We start from the raw sequence: 22600 nt of genomic DNA on the forward strand, positions 1-22600 counted from the left end.
GCTAAAGCTGAGAGTAAAACACATCCTTCAGCCTGACGTGCACACGAGCACTGACCGACACGCTCTCCACACGATTCACAAACAGTCTGCGTGTTCCAAAACAGCCAATCACAGACGTGCACCATACAGACCCACTGATGAGGCGGGTGGCTGCAGGCGGGGCCCAGTGGAGAGCCCGGGCTGTGCAAATGTTTGTTCAAATTAACCAAAAATCCAATAAAAACAAACTCCATTAATAACAGGAAGTTCAAAACTGCTTTCTAAGTTTAAGGGCGGAGTCCTGCGGCGCCGTGAAAGGCGAGGTTAAACCCTCACAGACTGCAGGTTTGTGCCCCGACTCGAGTCCCGAGGAGTTGGTTCGTATCTCGGCCGGTCGGCCTGAGCGAGCAAAGCTTTGGGGATTTCTGGCTCTGCATTCCACCGTGCTGCCGACACCGAGCCTCACAAACCCTGACTGCAGCACATTCCAGCGGCCGCGCCGACTGCCCGTCATGCAGAGGACACTACCGCAGTGTCTCAGCCCCGTGACACGGATTCACGCCGAGCTGACTCACCGCTCGGGCCTTTCGAGCAAACAGGCCCACACTGAACTGAGCGCGCTCTGATGGCTGTTTACAGTTTGAAAGCTCTGCGGTCACAGCGCACATCCCTGTGTGAGCCACTAATACCGAAAACAACCAGTTTATACCCCATGTTGGCAAAACAGGGCCATTCGTCCCACTGCAGCAAATCCCCTGTGCAGAGACCGTGAGTCACAGTTTGGCCTCAAACAGGCGTCCACAGAGGACACAGCTGACAAATACACACAGGCCTCCGTGTGTCGAGGCCCGAGTGCCAAACAGGAAGGCTGCAGGCACAAACCAGGACGGCTCTTTGTGTTCTGACCCAGATTCAACAAGACGTTTCATACAGAGATCATCTTTTCTCTTAATAAAGGAAATCAGCACTTTGTATTTATCTGAGTTATCTCTGTCTAATATTAACATGTGACAAGTATGCAAAAAAGAAAAGAAGTCCGAATGAGGCAGACGCTCACAGCGCTGCACGCTCTGCTGTGGCTGTGACATCATCGAATCAGGCGGGCCTAAAGAAACAAAGTCAGCTCTGCCTGACATTTACATTACATCAGAATCTCCAGCTTCTGTGACACTAACATCATCCTCCAGCTGAGCCCACACCTTCACACCAAGCAGACCACTCGGTGGTGGGAGGAGCTTCTGGAGAGCGACATCATCTCTAATGGTCACTGACATAAACACATGTGAACAGCATGTGTGCTGTTTAGACTTTAATCACAAATATCTGAACAGAGCTGTAATACCAAGGTAGTAAAAGTTTAGGAGGACAGACGCGGGCTGACGTGAAGCATCATCTCCCCCCTCTGTGATATTATCACTTTAAATCCCTCCCACGGCACGCCGCCAGCTGGAAGGAGGACTCGGAGGCCGTTCCTGTGGAGCCAGAGGTCAGAAAGAATCTGCAGCAGCTGTGAGCTCGTCCTGAAACCACCTCACAGCTCACGCAGAAAGTGTGAAACGGGGCTCGCCGCCTCACACACAGCGGTGACGATGATCAGTGCTGAGCATTGAAACTCCACACGGGAGCTGCATTTACACCTCGACGCAACAGCCGCGACTTCCTGCTGAGATCGGCGCTTGAACAGGCCTTTCATCGGTGGGAACACGGGGGCATTCATCCTCCTCCATCCTCCTCTGGGGTATGTGGGCAGCGCCGCCGCCGAGGGCTGACGGGGAGGGGACGGCTAATTCTGGCACGCCTAGCTGAGTTGCCCCCTTTGTCCTGGATGAAGCTATTTATAGTCCGGCGTATGACGGCCCGCTTAAAGACAAAGGGGCCACATGTTTGGGACGGACAGACGTGGAGCTGTGTGTTGTCCCGCTGAGCCGAGCCGCTACGACATGCTGACCAGCGCACGCCGGAGAGTTTCCGTCCTTTCATGGCAGAGGAAGAAAAACATGAGCAACAAAAAGCTCCAAAGACAATCAGAGAAGGAAGGGGAGGTCACTGAGACGCACCACGCCACGGCGAGGACGCTGTGGGCGTGAGGGCCTCGGTTTGGGAGAGATCAGCTGACCCAGGCTGGGAGTCGGTGTGGACGAGGGCCGCCACAGGGTCAGAGCTCACACGGGGAAGGGAGCAGCAGCGCCGTCGCTCACAGTCGTCTTCGTCGTTCTTCTACTCGTCCTCGCCGCACTAACGTGTCTCTGAAACGCCACGAGTGGCCGCACGCAGACGCAGCATCGTGACGCCATCAGTGGTTCTCCTCCGAACACGCCAAAGCGAGCACATCCAGATGTGCGAGGCGAGGCTTCAGTTTTAAAAGCAGAGCGAGAGTTTGCGCCCCCTCCCTCACTGAAACTCCCTTTCTTCTCCTCTGAGGCTCCGTCAGATGTTGTGCTCCTCGCTGAGACAGTCGTGCTCGATGCAGAGATTCTGAGACCACCATCAGCTCCTTCCTGTTTCCCGACGCCGGGTCAAAATGGCCGCCAGAGCGTGGGAAAACGCCCGTGCTCCCGATGTGCAGTCTGCTTCCAGTGTGGCTCTTCTTCTCCACTGAGGGACCGCCGTCCTCAACCGAACAGCGAGGAGCTGCTCGGTATGGCAAAACCTCTGATTCAGGTGCATGAGGAGACCATGATTATAAACAAACAAATAAACGATAAATAAACAACAAACAAGGAAGACCTGAACTCTCACAGAACAGCTGGGCAGGGAACAGCTGGGCAGGGAACAGCCCGCCCAGAGGACTTTTTAGCTCAATACTCTGAATACTCAGACCCGGCCTGAAGGTCGGGCTCAGCGTCAGACACGAGCTCAGGCCTCAACAAACCCCCAGAATGAAAGCACAGCAGAATAATCACATCTATAACTCACATCTTTACATTTTTCAATAAAAAAGAAAAGCAAAGATCTTTGACGTCACAGCTAAAAACCGACCACACCCACCCGGACATCAGCTGACCTCCACCCTCACTGTGTTTATGTTTCTCATATTTATTTTATATTTACAGTGAATAAACCATCAGAGCTGTTCTGTTCATAAAAACTGTTAATCACATAACTGCAGTCACATAACTGGGCTGGACTCAAAACCAAAGTTACACAAATATGATGAACACCAAGAACCAAAAAGCCACACCAGGATCTGCTGATGTGTCCCTAAAACACCAGCTGGGACAGTTTAGGGGGACACAAGCCCCAGAATCTACTTTAGCTTCATAGCAGCTTGGTTGGACCTGTTTCAAAGACCTGCAGGCTTCCTGTGACCTCACAGATCCATCGGATCCCTGAGCTCAGCCTGCGGTGTCCTGAAAACTTTCCTGTTCTCCAGCTCGGAGACCCTAAAAGCGCCTTTCCTGCACTCTCTGACCCCCCAGAACCTGCAGCAGCACGGCTCGGTGTGCACAGGTCCCCCTCCACCCTCACTAACACTAACTCGGACCGTGGCTCGGGCCTCCCCCTCCGCAGGCTTGCGGATCGAGCCGCTCTCCGCCGGGAGAAAGTACTCACAGGATGGTGGTCTGCGGAGAGACCGCCGGCACCGTCTCCAGGTTCAGATGCATACATCTCACCGTGGTCCGGAAACACAGGCAGCGGCTCGGACAGCACAGGCCGAACCGCCGAACCGCGCAGAGCAGCAGCAGAGAGGAGAGCAGAGCAGCCCGCAGCGCCATTTCTAACCGAGCAGAGCCGAGCGACCAGCTGCCCCCTCACACACACACTCAGAGACACACACACTCAGAGAGGAGGACAGGCAGCACACACACGCACACACACACGCAGGCTGGAAGCTCGCAGCCCGGCTGTCCTTCTCTGAGCGGAGCTCCTGAAACAATGAAGGAAACTTTCTGAAGTTTCACCGACCAATGATTCTCAGCAGGACAAAGCTGCAGTTCCTCTGCGCACCGGCGGGGGCAGCAGGGAGTCCGCCCCATGCGCTCCCATGGTATAACTTCACAGCAGAAACAAACATGTTTACAGCCGGATACACACACACTGTCCTCCCGCTTTCTTCTAAGCAGTAAGCAGATCATATGCAGCAGTACCATCACTCAGCGAGATCACGTCTCCAACATCCCTGCAACTTTTATATTGTAGCAACTTTTATGTTATAGTAACCAACACTGTCTGCACGAAAAGACGTCAGCATGTGGAGATACAGTCATTCATAATAATAACTGTATTTGTACAGTATTTGTACAACAAGGCAGCAGGGATCAGGTCAGGTGTTGACGACACTGATCTTCCGGACAAACGTCTCCGCTCGGGTCTCATCTGTCCAAAGGACGTTGTTCTGGTGCAGCTTTGCAAACCCAGGCCGTGCTGCCGAGTTCTTATTAAAGGAAAAGTCTTTCTCCTGCAGGGTCAGTCTTTTTCTCATTGTGCTGTCATGAACTTTGACCTTTAACCTGTTGACTGAGGCCTGTAGAGTCAGACGAGCCTCTCAGGGCTTTTTTTCCTGGTTTGATTTTTGAGTTAATTTGCTGGGACGTCCACTCCCGAGGCTGAAGTGATGATGACGATAAAGGATGTCTGAACATTTTATTTAATGATATTAATTATAGTTATGATTGAAAATAAGGCGTCGACGCCTGCGCTGTAATCTGTCCACAGAGCGCGTGGACGCCCGCTCTGTTAACCATAAACGACACGTTCGTGTCATTTCTGTTGTTTCTATTCATCTTTGTGTTATCGGTACAGTGAAGCAGCCACATGTTAAAAGTTTGGCTTTGCTGACATCTGCTGGAAAATGTACGAATTACAGCTGCACGTATGACGTCACTATCTTCAGTTATTATTATGGCTGTGCTTTAAATGTGTTTTTATTGAGCTAATATTAATTATTTTCTGATTTCCACTCTTAAATCTGCTCTTCCAAATTATGCATTTTCACTTAAACGTGACTAAAGTTCCTAATAATGAGCTCGTTGTCTGTGCAGTGATCCCTGTGCTCCTACAGCCTTTTCTTTCTAATCAGTGTTTTTTCTGTCTGTTCAGTTTTTATTAGTTTCAGTTTTTACTCGTTTCTTATTTAGTGGCGACTCAAACAAAATTCCACAGTATGAAGACGACGACGTGGAGGGTCTTTGTTCCTGCAGGACTGAGGGCGTACTTCCCCTGTAATTAAAACGTCGTATTTCATCTGAAATGACAGTATAATTATATTTACCAACAAATACTTTAACAAGCGTACACTAGAATAAGGAGGTGTAGTTCAGGTTTGTACAGGAAACAAAGAAATACTGTGATTTAAGTGTATAAGTAATTTTATGTAGTACCATCTTTTCTGTGGTTTCCTGCCAAGGAGACAGAAATTATAGTGTAAGTAATTTTAGTGCTTTGTGTCTCCTTTACCTGTAAAATACCCAGAAGTTAGACAAGGTTCAGATGCTTCATAATAAGCCCCGTGACGAAAAAAGTACAGCATACATCTGATATGTTGTTGTTTTTTGGCTAAATTACCAGGAAATTACAGAATACTTCAAACCTGTTACAGAATAATTTGTGTCTCTTTTCCTGTAAAACACCTGAAGTGATGGATAACTTGGAATTGCTCATCCACCACATAAATGTACTTACAGTATCATTTTTTCCCTCGACTCTTCCCATCATGCCTTCTGTCTGCCCACTTTTTAAGTAAACCCTGAGTTTGGCTAAAACATGAGCAATCATTAGTCTCACAGTTTGGTTACAAGCACAGTGTCGCCACCAGCTCCAACCTGGCAAAAGGAGCCGGAGAAGAACTCCCAGACCAGCTTCACCTACAGCAGCAACAACCCTCAGGGCCGTCGCTCCCAGAGTTCAGGGACTCGTAGAAACGTGCCATGAAGGATGTGACGGCACAACTTCACAGCAACAGCAGATCTTTATTTCTAGAAGATCCATAGCTTGTGTTTGAATTTCCTCTTCTTTGTTTCAAAAGTTTCCTTTTTCTTTTTATTTCCTGGAAGTGAAACGCCTCGGTTTAGTTCCAGTCCAGTTTCAGTCTCTAGAAAAACCTCGCAGCAGGAGCGTGGTTTCCCCCGGCTCCGTGAACTTCCCATCAAACATTAAAACAAACGTGTCCGTGTTACCAGCCAATAAAATTCAGAGTCCAGAAACACTGATCAGGTTTCCACTGCAAAGATGAAACATTAAAGACAGCTGAGGGTTTCATCAGTTCCACATCAGACTTCTGAAGGTTCGTGTTTCAGTTTTTTCCTGTCCTTTCTGCTAACATGGTCATCTCCAGTAAAGAAGCCCCTCCAACCTGAAAATCACATTTTATGTTTCTGAGGGGCAGCCAATCAGATGTAATTTGGGAGGAGTTAAAACAGCTCTTTTCAAACAGGATGAAATGAGAGGCAGCAGAGAGGCTCAGTGTGATATAAAGAAGGATTATTATGAGCTGTGAGTCATGCAGAGCTGTTCTAATGAAGTCCAAGAATAATAATATTGAGCAGGAAGTGGATACGTACACTTTGACTGTAAGAATAAATAAACCCCGCCGTCGTGTTGATTAGTCTGGCTGTGTGCTCAGTGTCACGATCCCCTCATAGACCCTGCTCTGTGTGGGTCAGTGTGTCTGCTGCTGGAACACTACACTGTGCCATTGTTTGCATTTCCACCTCTAACAGTGACATCTCATTGCTATTGTGAGCATTTCCATAACCTGCCGGTCTGGAGGCGTGACTTAACTGTGGAGGCTTTGTCTCAGCACATTCTGTTTCCACAATAAAGCAGCAGACTGGACTTCTGTGGAGCTTCAGTGTGAATATTCAGCCCCATCAGGAAGCACTGGGCTATTGTCCCCTCACAGACTCCATCGGTCTTCTCAATTTAAGCTACTGTGACTCCACTGAGCCTCCCAGGTTGTTCTTCAGTCACCCGATGACCTTTCTCCCTGTGTGTTGCTATATCCTGGTGCTTCCATGAGGCTGGACTCTGCTCATACATCCAGCCTCTTTTCAGGTTAATAATCAGAGGCTATGAAGACTTTAGGGAAACTGATGGAGTACAAATTGTGTCTTATCCAGTCTGAGCTGTCAGGTGGAGCTATTAGCCTGCAGCTAATGTGAAACAATGAAACTCAATTTACTGTGACAGTTTGAAACAGCCCTCACTGCCAGCTGCAGGCTGACAGGAGCACTGGAACCAAATTATCCATCCACCCATCCCCACTTATCCAGGGTCAAGTCTTTGGGCAGCAGATGAAGCGCAGAAGCCCAGACCTCCCTCTCCCAACCAAACTTGTCAGGGGGAACAGTCAGGTGTCGGTCCTGGGTCGGCCCCTGGTCCTCCTCCTGGTGGGTCACAGAACACCTCACCCAGCAGGCGTCTTTTCAGATCCCTGAACCAACTCAGCTGGCTCCTTTCGATGTGGAGGACCAGCGCCTCTACTCTGAGCCCCACCTGATCTCAAATTAAGCAATCAGTGACTTCAGAAACTCCCAACCTGGGATACAAGTACCTGAAGAAGAATGTGAGTAAAAGCAGGTAAGTAGTAATAAAAGGCAAAATTACTGCATGAATGATTCACGTGGATACGTGATGGTCAAAAAACAACAACAAAAAAAAAGAGATAGTTTCCTGAAAGTGTCTAATAGTAATAATTGTTATGTGTTATGTCATGCTGTCTCAAACTATGGATTCAAAGTCGTAAAGTAACCCATGGTATGGATATCATCCATCCATCACTTCTTCTGCTCCAGCTCAGGGTCATGGGCGCCTACCTTAGCTATCACAGGGCAACAGGTGAGGTACACCCCAGACAGGTGGGTGTGGCCAGGAGCTGAAATTTAACAATAAATCAGTGCAATATTTACACATTACAGTGTAGTAAAACAAGGACTGTCCAAAAACAAACATACATATTACTAAACAAATGTTAAAATTCAGAGATAAACGTTCTGGTTATTTATGCTAAATAATGATAATAATAATCCATTTTATTTATAGGCACCTTTGAGACCCTCAAGGTCACCTTACAATAGCACAGAACAGTAGCAACAGCACAATATAATAAAACCTAAATAAAATTTAGACATAAGGTAAATAAGAAAAAAAACACGCATGAAAGCATCAAAGCTGAGCAAGGTAAAAATGGACTGAGACAGAATCATCTGTATGCAGTCCTGAACAGATGGTTTTGAGACGAGATTTAAAAGTAGAGAGTTTGTGGTCCGGAGATCTGTGGAAGTGCATCCAAAGTCTCGGGCAGAACAGCTAAAGGCTCTGAGTCCCAGGACAGTCAGGCGAGCAGGTGGAACAGACAGAAGGGAAGCTGAGTGTAGGAGGGCGCGAGTACGTATGGAGATCAGATAAATATGGAGGAGCGAGGTTATGAAGCGCTTTGAAAGTGAGAAGCAGGATCTGACACGGAGGTGAACTGGAAGCCAGCAGAGCTGTTAAAGAACAGCTGTTATATGTTCAGTGGATGTAATTCTGGAAACAAAACGAGCAGCTGTGTTTTGAACTAACTGCAATTTATGGAGAGATTTATGAGGTAGAGCATAAAGTATAAAATAATAGAGTAAACACTAGATTTAGCTGGTTGGACTGCCCCCTCAGAGGAGGGGTCGCCTTATCTTAATGACCTTGTAGTACCATATCACCCTATTAGAGCACTTCACTCTCACACTGCAGGCCTACTTGTTGTTCCTAGAGTATTTAAAAGTAGAATGGGAGGCAGAGCCTTCAGTTTTCAGGCCCCTCTTCTGTGGAACCAGCTTCCAGTTTGTACTGGACACACGTTTGAACTAGGTGCGATGCTACAGGCTCAGGCTGCTGGGGGACTTCCCATGATGCACCTGTCTCACATCCTTTCACTGTGTTTACACACCAGTGCTGCATGTCACTGATGTCTCTCCTCTCTGCTTCTGTTGGGAGTCACTTCCTGTTAAAAGGGAGTTCTTCTGTGCCACTGTCGCCAGGTGCTGCTCAGATTGTTGGGGTTGTCCTACATTATAAAGCATTCTGAGATGATAGCTGATACGAGTCGGTGTTATATCAGTGAAACACAGCTGAAATAAACCTGAACAATGAAGCTGACAGTGAGTCGGTCCCCACAGACTCCCATGTTCAAACTTTAACACACTGCTCTGGTCTCCAAACATAATTCGCCCTTCATAACAGCTGTACGGGGGGAGAATGTTTTTATAACCCACCTCTTTGCATTATTAGGGGTGTGGCTTCTGACGGACAGGTGGACAGAGACACAAGCAGCTGTCTGCTAGGTTTCACCTGAGCTAACTGGAGTCCCTGAACTGGAGCTCTTGAACATGTTTGTGCTGCTGGAGCCTTTCAGCGCATTTTTAATGACATCATCTGACCAATACCACGGCTGCTGTGAGGTCACTGTACTAACAGACCATTCATGAGGTCTGAGCTTCAGCTTTGGTGACATTCTCGGATTTTAATTGGATGCTACTGAGCACTGACTAGCAGGTACGTGTGAAGCTAGCGTGTCCAGATATGGTCTAGAAACAAAAACAACATCGCACAGGAGATGATTCAACTTCATTCATAAAGTTTAAGGCATCATTTCCTGGCGACCATCGCGAGCTGTAACCCGCTGAAGTGCTGCAGCGTCACATGAAGAACACAAAGAATTCGTTTCCAGGCCTCTGGCAACACATTTGTCTTTATTCTGAGTTTAAGATGTGTCAACATCCAGCATGACAAAAATTGTACAAAGTTCACAATTTATAAATGAAATATCACAGCAACTTGTGATCTCACACATTTATAGCAAAATTAAAATGTCAACAAATCCATGCTGTGTAGTACAAAAATAAATCAAACTTCAGTTCCACAGAGAGCACAATAGTTTATACAAAATCCTGTCTTTGTTGATGGTCACTGAACTCAACCTCCAACTAAATCAGCTGGCTCCGACTAAATAATAAACTCTGATGAATTCACAATAGTTTCTATGAAAGGTTCTAAATATGCGACGACCTCTTTGCGTTCCCTATAGATAGTCACAGATACTCTTTTTCAGGCTTGTTATTTATGTCCCAACGTCAGATGAGCAGCCGCTTTGTGCTTTAAAGTCCCTCCTCCGTGTTCACTGGCAATGAGAATTAATTCAAAAACTGGTACTAGCTATTACTCTACTGAAGCGTTACTATATTGGCAAAAAGCTGCAGACACGATGCTGTGGAAAAAGGCGTACGCAGTCATGGATGATGGGAAGCAGAGTCCCGACAGAGGACGGTAAAGTACAATAGATGAGATTCGGTCAGGTGAACGACGACGAGCACCGTTTGCATTCGCTCTCGAGAAGGCAGATCCTGAACGTGAGCGCTAACGACTAGGACGACTAGGAGAAGGGAGGGGCGCGCACAGCGGCGTGGCCCCGCGAAGGTCGGGCTCCGGCACGCCTTCGCCGCTTCCGCTTATTTTTTTCAAACCTCGAACTGATTGACTATTTAACCCTTTGTACAGTGAGTAGATATAAAGTGCTGCGGGGGATAACTTCATCTTCCTAAAACAGAGCAAAAATGACTGAATGTTTTTACACTCGATAGTAGCCTACAGCTAACTGCTATGGTTCGAACCAAGTCCCTGTTCTTCCTCTCTCAGTGGTACGAAATCCGATCGTGTGCCAGAGAGGTCACCTGGGAAATTGCACGCCGCCGTACGTAAGGATAATATCTTCAAGGACAAGTGCAAATAGTCTACTGGCACATAAGTGGGGACAGTGACCCTGTAAGTCCCGCTGTCATACTCTATAAATACTCTTTACAAAACCCTCGGAAACCCTCGCTTCAGGCTCTCGGGTACTGCTTTTAGCTTCTGTAAGAACATCAAAACATGGAAACGAAGGTGTCCCTGTGCAAAGTCGTACAGAAAAAAAGTGGAACTCATATACTTCCGCTCCTAAAACTCGACGTCCAGGTTCCCTCCTCCTTTTTTAAAAAGACTTTTTGTATTAAAAGATTTGTATAAAAATCAATATTTTACATTACAGGCTATATTAAAAAGATTCCTGTTACCCCGCTATGCTTATAAACAAGAGATTGCATATACCCAACCAACGTTTTTCCTTTGCAGATTGCATCGCCTTCCTGCTAGAAACCATAGTTCTGATATTGCAGAGACGTTTCCCGCACGAGTCTCCAAATTGAGCAGATTTGATAGCAGAGAGGTCTCTGTAGGTCTTTTCTACTAATTAACGATGAGCATGTGAACATGACGCGTTCCCCTAGGACTCAATTGGCTCTCCTAGGTAACGGGATTTCCACCATCGGGTTTCCGTGTAATGATGTTTCCCATAGAACTGTTCATACATACATTCATACAAACATCAGGTCAGTTTCCTCTCCGGGTTCGTTTACAGCACCGATTTTAAAAATGCCCCCACCTGCAGCTGCACGTCTTTTCTTTAAAACAAAGCACAAACTTTTCTCGAGCATTGGCAGAAAATAAAGCGATCTGCAAAACCAGTTCTTGTTCTGGAACAATCTACACGCAAGAAGAAGAAGAAGACGAAGAAGAAGAAGGAGGGAAAAAAAACATCGAAAAGTCCAGAATCGTCCACTGCGCGAGGAGAGAAATCCTCCTCCGTCGCTGCGTTTCGCTTCCACCGTCCACCTTTTTTTTCCATCTCGAATGCTTCGTGGCCAAGCGTTAAAAAGAGCTCACGTTCTGTTAGCGTTAGCTTACTGTTCAGAAATATACACTAAAAATGTGCATACATGAGCAGCTAGAAACATACATGACACTATGTGAGCTCTTATGAAAACGTACAAAATGTGAATGTCCTCAAAAACCAATTCTGCGTTCGGATGCTCTCCCTCGCAGCGAGACCCAGAAAGAGAAGAGAGAACGAAAAGGTGTTCCTACGCTTAGAGCCTCGCAATTTTTTCAGAGAACAGAATTTAGAATATATAACACTTTAGTGCGCCGGGCCGAGGAGATCAAACCATCGCTGCCTGTACGCGATTCGCCGCCCACGCCTGCGGCAGGAACAAAAAGTCTCCCTTTGCTGATTGGTTGGTTACACCTGGATCCCTTGGACGGCTTGCTTGATGTTTTCCAACAGCGCTTTGTTCTCGGGGCTCTGGTACTGCTCCTGGTTTGTGTACATGTCCGTCAGAGTGGTGACATAGGCGTCAAAGTTCTGCTCGCTGATTGGCTCCTGCAGGAAAACAAAAAGCACCGCACGGACACTGTCAGAGGCAAAAAATCATCAAACACCACAAACTCCACGTTAGAGTAAGACGCTGTTAACTCCAGGCCTCAAGGGCCGGAGTCCTGCAGGGTTTAGATCTCACCCTGGGTCCGCACACCATCACCAGGCCTCTGGAGAACTTCAAGACATGCTGAGGAGGTCATTTAAATCAGGACACATCTAAAACCTGCAGGACCTGGAGTTCCCCACCCCTGTGCTAAAGCATCACTGGTACACGAACACAAACAGAAGGAACACGGACACGTGAAGTACGGAAGCAAAGAAAGGCCAAAACCACTCAACGCATCACAGACGGCTGCACACTCTCACTGCTGGACCTCCTCGTACATACGGACCAGGACCAGCTCTCCATCAGACCTGTTCTGGTCTTCAGTCCAGTTCTTGTGTCATTTTCATACCTCAGCGTTTCCCTTCACTCAGACCGGCTTCCTGACAGCCGTCCTTCATCTTCAGTGAACAGAAGATGATCAGCTGAAGGTCCAGATCATCTCTCAGGCCCTCTGTCAGCTTTCTGCTTGTTCCCCTCGTTCTTAAAGACGGATCATCAGCTAACTGCTCTTTGGGAATCACCTTGTTGGTACAAAAATACTATTTTAGAGTCGGCTAAAGAAACAGGAACAAAAGTGTGTGTGACAGGCTGCTGGTAACAAACAGCCAAAGTTAGGTTAGTGTTAGTAAGTTCATGATTCAGAGGTCAGAGTTAACACAAAATAAAAAGGAATAAAACCCATTCCTCTGACGATGGTTGGGCAGACTGACTGAATCCAAAGAAAACACTTCAGAAAGCAGGAGAACTGTTGCTAATGACAACTGTTAAAAATAAACAGTAAGTGGTGGCCCAAGACTTTTGCACAGTGCTGTAACTTCCTGTTCTTTGTAAAGCATGACAGGATGAAGACGTCAACCTTGTCATTGTTGCATTGGAAGACACAACACTGGGTGAAGCTCTCGGCCAGTTTAGCGTCTGCACTCATGCTTTAATGACATCATCTCCTCGCGCCAGCATCACGAGGATCAGGTGATGCTGAGGTCGAGAGGTCGCAGAGGTCCCAAATCCTCCTGCAGGCTGTTGATGATGGTGGAGTCCAACACTGGTTCCTCCAAAGTCCATGTCAGTGAGAAACTAGAGAAACTCGGGACCTGTCTCTGCAGGACTTCTTCTACACCTTCACAGCCACTTTTCCTGTAAGTCTGTGACATGAGAATGAAAGCTCTGTGGTTTAATAAATGAACAGCTCAAAGATTAGCAGCAGACTTTGTGAGTCCTTTCAGCACTGCAGGCGTTTCTTTCATGATGGAAAAAGCTTTTCGGGAGACTCGTCCATTGTTGTAGCTCACATGCCTGAGAGACAGACACACAGACTTCCTAAACTCCAGGTCTGCTTTTGAGACGCGGTGAACATTCTGACAGGTTTGGGGTCAAATCTGTGCCGACAGACACAACCTGTGACTCATCATTGACTTTCTCCCCCAAAACAGTTCGGTGGCATCGACGCATCTCGATCGGACACTGGAACACTGCACGGGTGGAACATCTGACCTTCTGATGCTCTGACTGATTGGATCAGGCCGGATTCATTCACCCCAGAACAAAGACGTCCAAGCTAGAGTTCGTATATCTGACGAATCAACCAGTTCAAACTTGGCAGCCAAATGTTTCTGAAGCCAACATTAAGGATTTAGTGCTGATTAAGAGTCACATTAAGGTGTTTAATTGCCTTTCTTTGCTTCCATAACAACAGAAGTGCGTCAGACACGAAGCAGAATCCAGCAGATTGCATCAGAGCACGTGAATCGCTGCTCACTTACTTGCTGGTGCATCTGTAAGCAGCTGTTAGTCCTCAGAGGCGGCTCTTTGTGCGTCAGTGGTTTCTGGAAGGAAAAGAGGGACAATCTCCTTTTAAATTGCTTTGAGAAACCAGGCTGTAGTCTCACAATCAAACACTAGATGGCAGTATTTAACTGAGAAACAACACAAGCTGGTCTTCATTGGTTATTCTGCTGCAGTGCTGTGGACATTTTTCACCAGAGGAAATTTGAAAATGTAAAAGTTGATTTTATAAAATGCTCCAGTTTCACTCATTCCTCTGTCAGCGAAACGTGTTAGTTAAATAAAAGGATAAGAGAGCAGCGTGATTACCATAAAACTCGTTTTTAATCATGTAAAGCAAACAGATGAACGTATATATAAACGTGTACTTTGATTCCTCCAAAACAGTCTGAAATAAACTAACAATAAAAGACAAAAACCTCAATATTTCAGTTCATGGAGATGCTGAGAGAAACTACCACTCCCCCTCGCTGTTTGGAGAGACAAGCAGCGTCCCACACTTCAGGCTAAGCAGCATGCACATTGGGCTGAGCTTAAATACACAGATAATGCTACGGTCAGCTTTAATCTGCAACTTGCTGGCTTGCCGTTCCTGGTGGCCCTTACCATATGAGGGAGCTGGACATTAGCTAAACTGTTAATCAGTGACTGGCTGAGGTTGGCCAGCTCATGCAGGAGAGATTCATTTTGCTGTTCAATCACCTTGTTTTCCTCTTCTATGGACTTCAAGTTGGACTCCATTGTTGTGATCTGCAGAGAGGGACGGTGCAGAGTTAGCGCACAGCGTCACGGGCAGCTACGCACCACTGCAGGATCGGATCGTACGAGGTGTGACCAGAAAGTTCTGCAAATCCACCTCGACAGCCTCCAGGGCTGAAGAACAAGCCGCAATTCCTCTAATGTCCACAGGAGGCGTAGTACCATTTACACAGGTGTGCACAGCTAAGTTAATGCTACTTCCTGCAGGTTTGAGGCTCGAGGTGCAGCAAGGGATCTACAGGTAGGAGGCCCAGAGCCGCACAAGGAGACGAGCTTGAAGGGAAGGCTAAACGTTAGTCAGGCGTGTAAGTTAAGCCGGGATTTGGTGAGGACGCCTAAACAGTCCAGCCTGAGGGAGCTCTCTGCTTCTCTTTATTTTTGTTTATTTCATTTTTTGCTGACTGATATCTGCACATGCAGGGGGAGGAGCTACGTGAGACTAAACTTCAGCATGTTCCCCTCACTTCAAGCTGATCGCCACCCCTTATTCTAGTGTACCCACCTGTAAGTATTTGCAGGTAAATCTAATTAGATTACACCTTTAGTTGGAGGCAGCATTACAGGAGGAGGTGCTCAAGGAGGTGATCCACTTCCCCAGAACCTTTTTAGCCCCGCCTCGTGACCTCATTATAATCTCCATAACAACGTTTGGCTTTTGAGCTCTGAGGGGCGGAGCTGCAGAACTTTACAATCACACCCGGTACAGACAGGAAGCGACTCACCTGTGTTCTGAGTTTGATCATGTCTGCTTCCACTTGTGAATTCGATTCACTTAAGTCTTTGATTTCTTCATCCAGCTGTTTGATCTCCTCCTCGTGCTCCAGCCCTGCACACAAGGAGGGACTCTCAATCACACCAGCACCTTTTGTATCGAAGTAATTAAAAATTGTGCCGGACGCTCGGCGTGCGACCGCCTCCACCTACGCCGCACCAGCTCGTTTAAGCTAATTAAGACTCAATAACCTGACAGACACATTACAGCAAACCCAGCCCTGTTCCTCGGCTCCCCTCATTATTCACACCCCGCTCACACACACACACACACACTCCTGATTGGTCCATTATGTGGAATTGGAAGTCTCTTCAGTAAATCACTCCATGGCCGTGTTCCTGATTGGCTGCATTGTGTGTGTGAGTGGTAGTTGCGGTTACCGTTGCTGGCACGCTGCTGCTTTATTGTTAGCATTTCCACTCCGGAGAGCCTGGCTTTCCTCATGGCGGAGGTGGCACGCGGACAACCTGACAGACTGGAGGCAGCGACAAGAACAGGAAGCATTGTTTCAGTATATGATGGGCGCCACAGACACACACAGCGAGCCAACGCTCTCCACAGATGGAAAACACAAACCCCCCTCCCCCCGACCCAGTGTGTTCTTCCTAAAGGAACTTCAACCAAGCAGCAGCCTGCAGTTCCTGGACTGTCCAGCAGAGGCTCCATCACCGACTCAGTCCAGAAATAAACATGTTTACAGCCCACAGTGCTGTCATGTGAAGCCCGGCACATATTTAATATACTGTCAATCAATCAATCAATCAATCAGTCTTTATTGACAGACTTTACGTCCATAGTTAAAAAAAAACACAACATATAAAAAATTATTAAATATTTTTAAAGATATAAAACCATAATATACGTAAAATACACAATTACATAAAAGAAATCAATAAATACACACACAGTTTAACTGGTGCTTCCTCAGAGTGGATGAGTAACACTCGCTGTCGATCTGTGAGCTGCTAACCTTAACCCTGTTAGCAGAGCCGTCCAAACACCCACAGCTACAAACATCTGACTGACACGGCCCCCTGTAGGTATCCTATGAAGGATTCTCATTGCATCATTATGTGCAACGTGCAGTTTCTGCACTGCCTGTAAGATGTCCACAAGGGGGCAGTATATAGTGATGTGCAATACACTTTAAACAAAGCTACTGTAAGTGATACCGAACAGAAGCTGAGTTTGCACATAGAGCTAACAGCGCTGTCTGTATATGTCATTTAACTGTATTTGGTTTCCATGCAAAAGCTGAACCTAGACAGGAAGTCTACTTTTGACTACAGGAAGTCTCACAAACCTCCTGCAGTCAGACATGTAACCCCCATGTGTGACGCTCAGGCTAAAAGCTCTCCATCCAAGCTTGTGTCCTGAAACACGTTTGCTCATTCACTGCGAGCTCTTTCTGCACACATGGAAGCACGAGCGCTGCCAGCCCTGATAATTCATTCGAGTTTTTGACTCATTCAGCAGTCGAGTTGTGTTTTTCCTACGGTGGAGATGAAACAGTGTTCGTCTGTGGCAGAAGTCCCCACAGTTTGCTCGGCCGTCCCCCTTCTGTCCGATTCATCCTGAATCAGCTCGATGGGCTTTCGGTCTGCAGACTGTGCAGCTCGTCCATCGTCTGAAGCCTCCATCTGGTTCTGTTCTACTAATGTTTTGTCTGTAGGATGCAGCCCTGCCTGACCCGCCTGTCTGCCTACTTATCCATTTATGTAGGGACTTTTGTGCACGTCCTTCTCCTAAAAGCTCCGCCCACACACCCCTGACTCACCTCCGATGCGTCAGGAAGCTTCCGCTGACGTGACCCGAGCCGTCGCAGCCTGGCGTCGGGCAGGACATGCCCTCCGTCTTCCCGGACTTCCACGTGAACTGAATGCCGTTCAGGTATCCGTCCTTTTGCCTCTTGGCTGCGATGGGGCATCCGGACGCGCTTCTGTGGGATGCATACTTCCCCGTCACGTGACCCTGACCATCACATCCCGGGACCGGACACCTGAGCGGGGGAAAAAAATCACATTTTCATCATACAGGAGATAACCTCGTCTCTGTGACCTGCGAGTCGGAGCTCGTGCCTCCTCAGCAGCGAATCGCTGAACAGCTGATGTTATTTTTCTGCTTTGCGTCTTTGCTTTTGCTCCGATTTAAACAAAGATACGATCATCTTATTTTAAAGCTGTCCCAGTGGCAGTATCACGGGGGAGGGGGCGGTGACAGTGCATCAACACCCGCGCTAATCAGATGCATCGAGGCAGTAAATTATTCCAAATGTCACAGCACGCACAACGGATTACGGCTAAAGCCGTGGACGTATCAGTTCTGTCTGCTTTTAGTTCAACCTCATGGAAAACAGATAGAGGAGCTTCACCGGCTTTCTCCACTTAAAGGAATTTATTTCATTCATCTTCTGTCTGTTCTGCCCAAAGCTTCCCCTGAAGTGATGGGACAGTCCTCTCACACATGCAGGACCGTCTGAACTCAAACTGAGCGTCTTTACTAGTTTCCTTCTGAGAAATATCTGATTAGATCTACAGCACCCCCTCCCCACCTCCCACCTCCCCCATCTGGGGTGTATCTCGTTTCCCCGCCCCTTCATTCATTCCTCACATAAACTGCCCATCATGCCGTCTCAGTGGGCCTCACTGATAAGTGCGCATAAACCAGGAAGAAGCTCTCGTTTGCAGTGGCTCGTCTTCTTCTTACGGCGCGCCCGTGTAACCGCGGAGCATCCTAACGCGGTCAGCGTGAGCCGACTGTCCTCACAATCCGGCAGAATGAGGAGCGTCGGAGTATTGTTTGTGCTCTGCACCACCAGAGAAATCAATGCAGCTGCAGAGCCGAGGCCAGAGAAGCACATCGCGGGATTCGGCTAAAGTCAATCAATCTCTCTGCCTCCGTCTCGCTCTCTTTGTCTTTCCTACCTGTGTGTGTCTGCAGGAGACTGCAGAACCTCCCCCAGCCTCCTGTGAACTCACACAACCCCACGCTCTCCGAGTTTCTCCTTCACACTCCGGCACAAACTTTGCCCTCCGAGGACATTCGTCCTGTCAGAGCTCATACTGACTCCTGCTTACAGGAGGCGAGCAGCGGCACAGCCGTGCACGGCTCCTTTGCATCACATCACGTGTCACGCGGGAAATATGTGGCGGGCAGAGCTGGTTTCAGAAGGAGGAGGAGGAGTTATCGCCGGGGTTTAAGGGAGACAGAAGACGGATGATGAGTGTCTGTACTGTACCTGATAGGCTCCTGGTCCTCCTTGTTCTCTTTGCTGTGGATGATCTTTATCCCACTTTTCCTGGCACGTGGACACCCTGAAAGACTGTAGATAAATGACAGCGTTACAGAGAGGAGAGCGATCTGCGGGTTTAATACGTGCATGGCGCGGCGGTGCTTTACCTTCTGTGTGAGGCGTAGTTGCCAGTGATATGTCCCGAACCGTCGCACCCTGGTGTCGGGCACCTGGGGCACAAAACGCAAAAAGGGCTCAGGGCCTATGGCATCTCAGCTGTAACACGCTACATTCATTCAAAGGAACGAGCTGCGACGTCTGCTTAAGATCAGTGTCAGAAACTGCAGTTCCTCTAACGTCCACCGGAGGCTCTAAGAGCCAGCCAATCCCCATCCTTTCATAACGCCGTGCTCAGCTTTTTAAATCACATCATCTGACCAATAACACAGCTGCTGGGAGGTTACCGTAGTAACTGAGCTGTCAACAAGTCCGAGCTACAGTTTAGGCGAAATTCTGGGATGTTACTCGGCACTGATCAGCTCACCGTCCGGAACAAATGTCATCACTTTAAAACTTGAGGGTTAGAGATGTGAGGACGTTACTGTGTTCCACACTGATCTTAATTCTGAGGCTTCTTTAACAATATTTACGTCTTTTATTGTCATAAAATCTCTAAAACATGCGGCGAGTTCCTGCTGCTGTCGTTACGGCCTCACACACTCTTTTCTCCATCACTGTTGGATTTAAATCACATGCACGTCTTTCCCACTCGGACCGCTTCAGGTCAGCTCTTTCACTCAGGCCCTGCCTGCAAACCTCTCCGTTAGCAGCGCGTACATTCGTGTGAGCTCGACATACAAATCAAACACGTGTGAGTGAATCATGTCACGCCTTACTTGAGCTCTTGCGCGTTGTTGGCCAGCATGCTTCGAATGCTTTTGTCGGCTAAAGGACAACCTGAGAGACTGGAAAATACAGCAGTGGAGCGTTAGTCACACAAGGATCAGGGAGGGAAAACTCCAACACTCCCACTACTGAAACACAACACAAGCAGCCTGCACTCACACTCCCGCTCCAAAGCATGCACAGAAAACACAAGATATCAACCAGGAAATGTAATAAAGCCATGATGCACGTGCAGGGAGCTGAGCTTTAACGTTAACCCTCTGAGTATTTGCGCCCGTGGCCAAAGGTTGGGTGCAGCGCTCGGCTCAAACGGGGCTGAAGAGCGTTTCCGGAAACTTTGCCGGGATCGTGAGTTTCGATGGGGGGAATCCAAAAGTGTGAGGCTTCGCTCGCTCCGTGAACACTCGTCCCACACTCAGCATTTCTGCTTCCACCTGCCGTCTCTGAATGCTAAATGCTTAGTCTGCATCGCGCTGCGGGAAAGGCCTGGAGGACCGAATAACACCAGCTTAGACGGCTTTACGCACGGCCCATCGAGGGATGGCTTCATCCGGGGTTTAGCTTAGGAAAATGAGCATGTAGCCGATCTTTAATTAATTTCTAGTCTCTTCTTATTCCTGTATTTCAGCCCCGCTTCAGCGTGACCGGTCAAATAGTCAAAGGGCTAACAGATAAGAGAGAGAGAGGGAGAGAGAGAGCCTACAGGTGCCTGACAGCATAGTCGAGGTAAGCTGAAAACAATAAAGAGAAATAGACTTAGAATCCACCAGGAGAAAAGGAAGTCACACCTTCGATGTGAGGCGAAATTGCTCGTCAAGTGACCACTTCCATCACACCCCGGTGTGGGACATCTGCCACCGGAAAAATAGACAGATTTATAAGCCCAAAGGGAAGGAGAAGGAAAAGTGAAAATTAGAGAAAAAGCGGGGGAGGGGGGTCGTTTCTGGTGTGTTCGGTTTTCATTGTTTCCAGTTTAGCTTCACTGTCTCTGCTTCATACTCCTGACATCTCCACACTGACAGCTGCCGCGTCCATAAAGCGTCTACCGCAGCGCAGGATTTACCAGGTCTGAGATCAGCGTGGACACACGGATAACGCTGGGAAATAAAAGTCATAGAGCAAAGCCACTGCCAGCAGCGCCGGACGGGAGGGAGGGGAGGGAGGTGGTAGGCCGAGAGGAGGATGGAGGAAGAAACAAGGTGGAGGGGAAGCAGAGCATGAGTGGGGAGAGGCAGGTGGGGTCAGGTGGGAGGAGGAGGAAGAGGAGGAGGGCGCTTACGTTATCAGGTCCTTCTTCGTCTCCTTGCACTGGAGGTATTTGGGCTTGGGGCTCGGCATGTTGACGTCTGTGGTGTAGGAGCGGTCGTCCAGGAGGTCGTGGAAGGGGTCGAGGTCGTCCGGCTGTGGGACGAGGGCGTGGACCAGGAAGACACGGGGGGAAGAGGAAGAGGAAAAAAGGTTTTTTAATAAATCCAATCTTTCCATTAAAGGAACAGTTCACCTCAAATCACATGGACATATTTTCCAGCTGCACATTTCCAAATATGATGGAACAAACTTCTGTACGGAAATTTAAACAGATACAGAAATAATTAAACGGCTCCGATAATAAATGTGCGAGACATTTTTAGATAAACTTCATTTATCCAGCAGCCAAAACATTAAATACGTCTGTGTAGAACGCTCCATAAGGGAATAAATACATTTTGAAACATGACAAAACAAATAATTTAAAGCCACATAAAAGAAATTAAATATAAGAAATAAAGTAAATAAACAAGTACAATAATTATGAAATAATTTAAATAGAGTTAATGATGTTTCATTGTTATTTGTATCTATGCTGTTTTTAATGATCTATATTTAGTTATGGATTTATTTCCTGTTACATTTCTTTATGCATGTGCTTTTAAATAAACAGGAACATTAAAACGAAGGTAATGATTTTCACATTTTATAAAATATTCACTGACATTATGAATATATTTATTGCATTTCTTTCATTTTGGCCATTCCTGTCCTCCGTAGCCTCGAGGCACAAACTGCCAAAATTCTTTGTATAATTTTTTGTGTGCTTGGAAAATAAACTGGAAACAATTAGAGAAGCAAATAAAAACACAGATATCAATAAATTACATATTTATAAATTATATAATTCCTGTATTTATTTTGGATCGTTTTTTATGCATGTAAAAGTCTTTTTATTCCTTTGTTTTGGCAATTTCGATCTTCCATACTTTCTCTGAGTTTCTCATGAGCAGTTTCAAATATATGAATTCATTTTGAAGCAGCCGCACACGTTTGTCTGAGGGAGCGTTCTCGCGAGCGTCTCTCCTCTCATAAATTCATAATCGTCTCTCAGCGCGCGTGAAATCTTAAAATGTAGGAGACGTCTGATAAAACACAATAAACCAAAGTGAGTGAAGGACGAGCTTGATGTGGTCACGTGTGGTTCAAACAATCATCACTGTGAGTCTGACAGGAAGTAAGCCCTGAGAGGAAGCGCTGCCTCCCTCGTGCCTTTGCACACATTCATGGTGAGAACACTCGGGGAGTTGGCCCCCACGCGATGCAGCTTTCGGCCACTAGATGGCACTGCGGTGAAGCGCCAGAGCGCCGCCGCCTGTGTTCTGTGGGCCTTTGTCTGCAGTGCTTGCGGCCGGGGCTTGACGGCCGTGGATGCAAATCCTCTTTTCCTTCCCTCAGTGCTTGCAGTGTATGTACAGTAATGCCCATAAAGAGACAGGTCCAGATACAGCCCAAATTATCCAGCACTCAAGCTGTCTCGGGGTGCACGACGCTGGGTCGGGCCAGCCAGTTTCGCCAATTAAAGGGAGCGCAGGCTGCGAGGCGGCCAGGCGGGGGAACGACGCAGGCATACTCGGAGATGCAGAAAGTAGG

General features: G+C 47.5%; 2 protein-coding genes across 5 annotated transcripts in view; both read right to left on the bottom strand.

Moving 5' to 3' along the window:
* Positions 1 to 4195, bottom strand: part of LOC116327989 (peroxidasin) — a 39951-nt gene extending 35756 nt beyond the window's left edge. The window contains exon 1 of one of the 2 annotated variants that reach the window (XM_031749695.2): positions 3532 to 4195. In XM_031749695.2, the coding sequence (XP_031605555.1) occupies positions 3532 to 3695 (164 nt within the window). In that variant the 5' untranslated portion in view covers positions 3696 to 4195. The remainder of the gene's footprint in view (positions 1 to 3531) is intronic. The other variant, XM_031749694.2, reaches the window with a different exon arrangement.
* A 5429-nt stretch (positions 4196 to 9624) lies between these two features.
* myt1lb (myelin transcription factor 1-like, b) overlaps positions 9625 to 22600 on the bottom strand; it is a 37791-nt gene continuing 24815 nt past the window's right edge. For all 3 annotated transcript variants that reach the window (XM_039603831.1, XM_039603832.1, XM_039603830.1), the window contains 11 exons: positions 20979 to 21100; positions 20488 to 20550; positions 19690 to 19758; positions 18961 to 19023; positions 18800 to 18883; positions 17339 to 17560; positions 15942 to 16036; positions 15512 to 15615; positions 14733 to 14780; positions 14009 to 14071; positions 9625 to 12145 (listed from right to left, as the gene is read on the bottom strand). In XM_039603831.1, the coding sequence (XP_039459765.1) occupies positions 12005 to 12145; positions 14009 to 14071; positions 14733 to 14780; positions 15512 to 15615; positions 15942 to 16036; positions 17339 to 17560; positions 18800 to 18883; positions 18961 to 19023; positions 19690 to 19758; positions 20488 to 20550; positions 20979 to 21100 (1074 nt within the window). In that variant the 3' untranslated portion in view covers positions 9625 to 12004. The remainder of the gene's footprint in view (positions 12146 to 14008; positions 14072 to 14732; positions 14781 to 15511; positions 15616 to 15941; positions 16037 to 17338; positions 17561 to 18799; positions 18884 to 18960; positions 19024 to 19689; positions 19759 to 20487; positions 20551 to 20978; positions 21101 to 22600) is intronic.

Source organism: Oreochromis aureus, linkage group 19 (genome assembly GCF_013358895.1).
Source record: "Oreochromis aureus strain Israel breed Guangdong linkage group 19, ZZ_aureus, whole genome shotgun sequence".
Taxonomy (NCBI): Eukaryota; Metazoa; Chordata; class Actinopteri; order Cichliformes; family Cichlidae; genus Oreochromis; species Oreochromis aureus.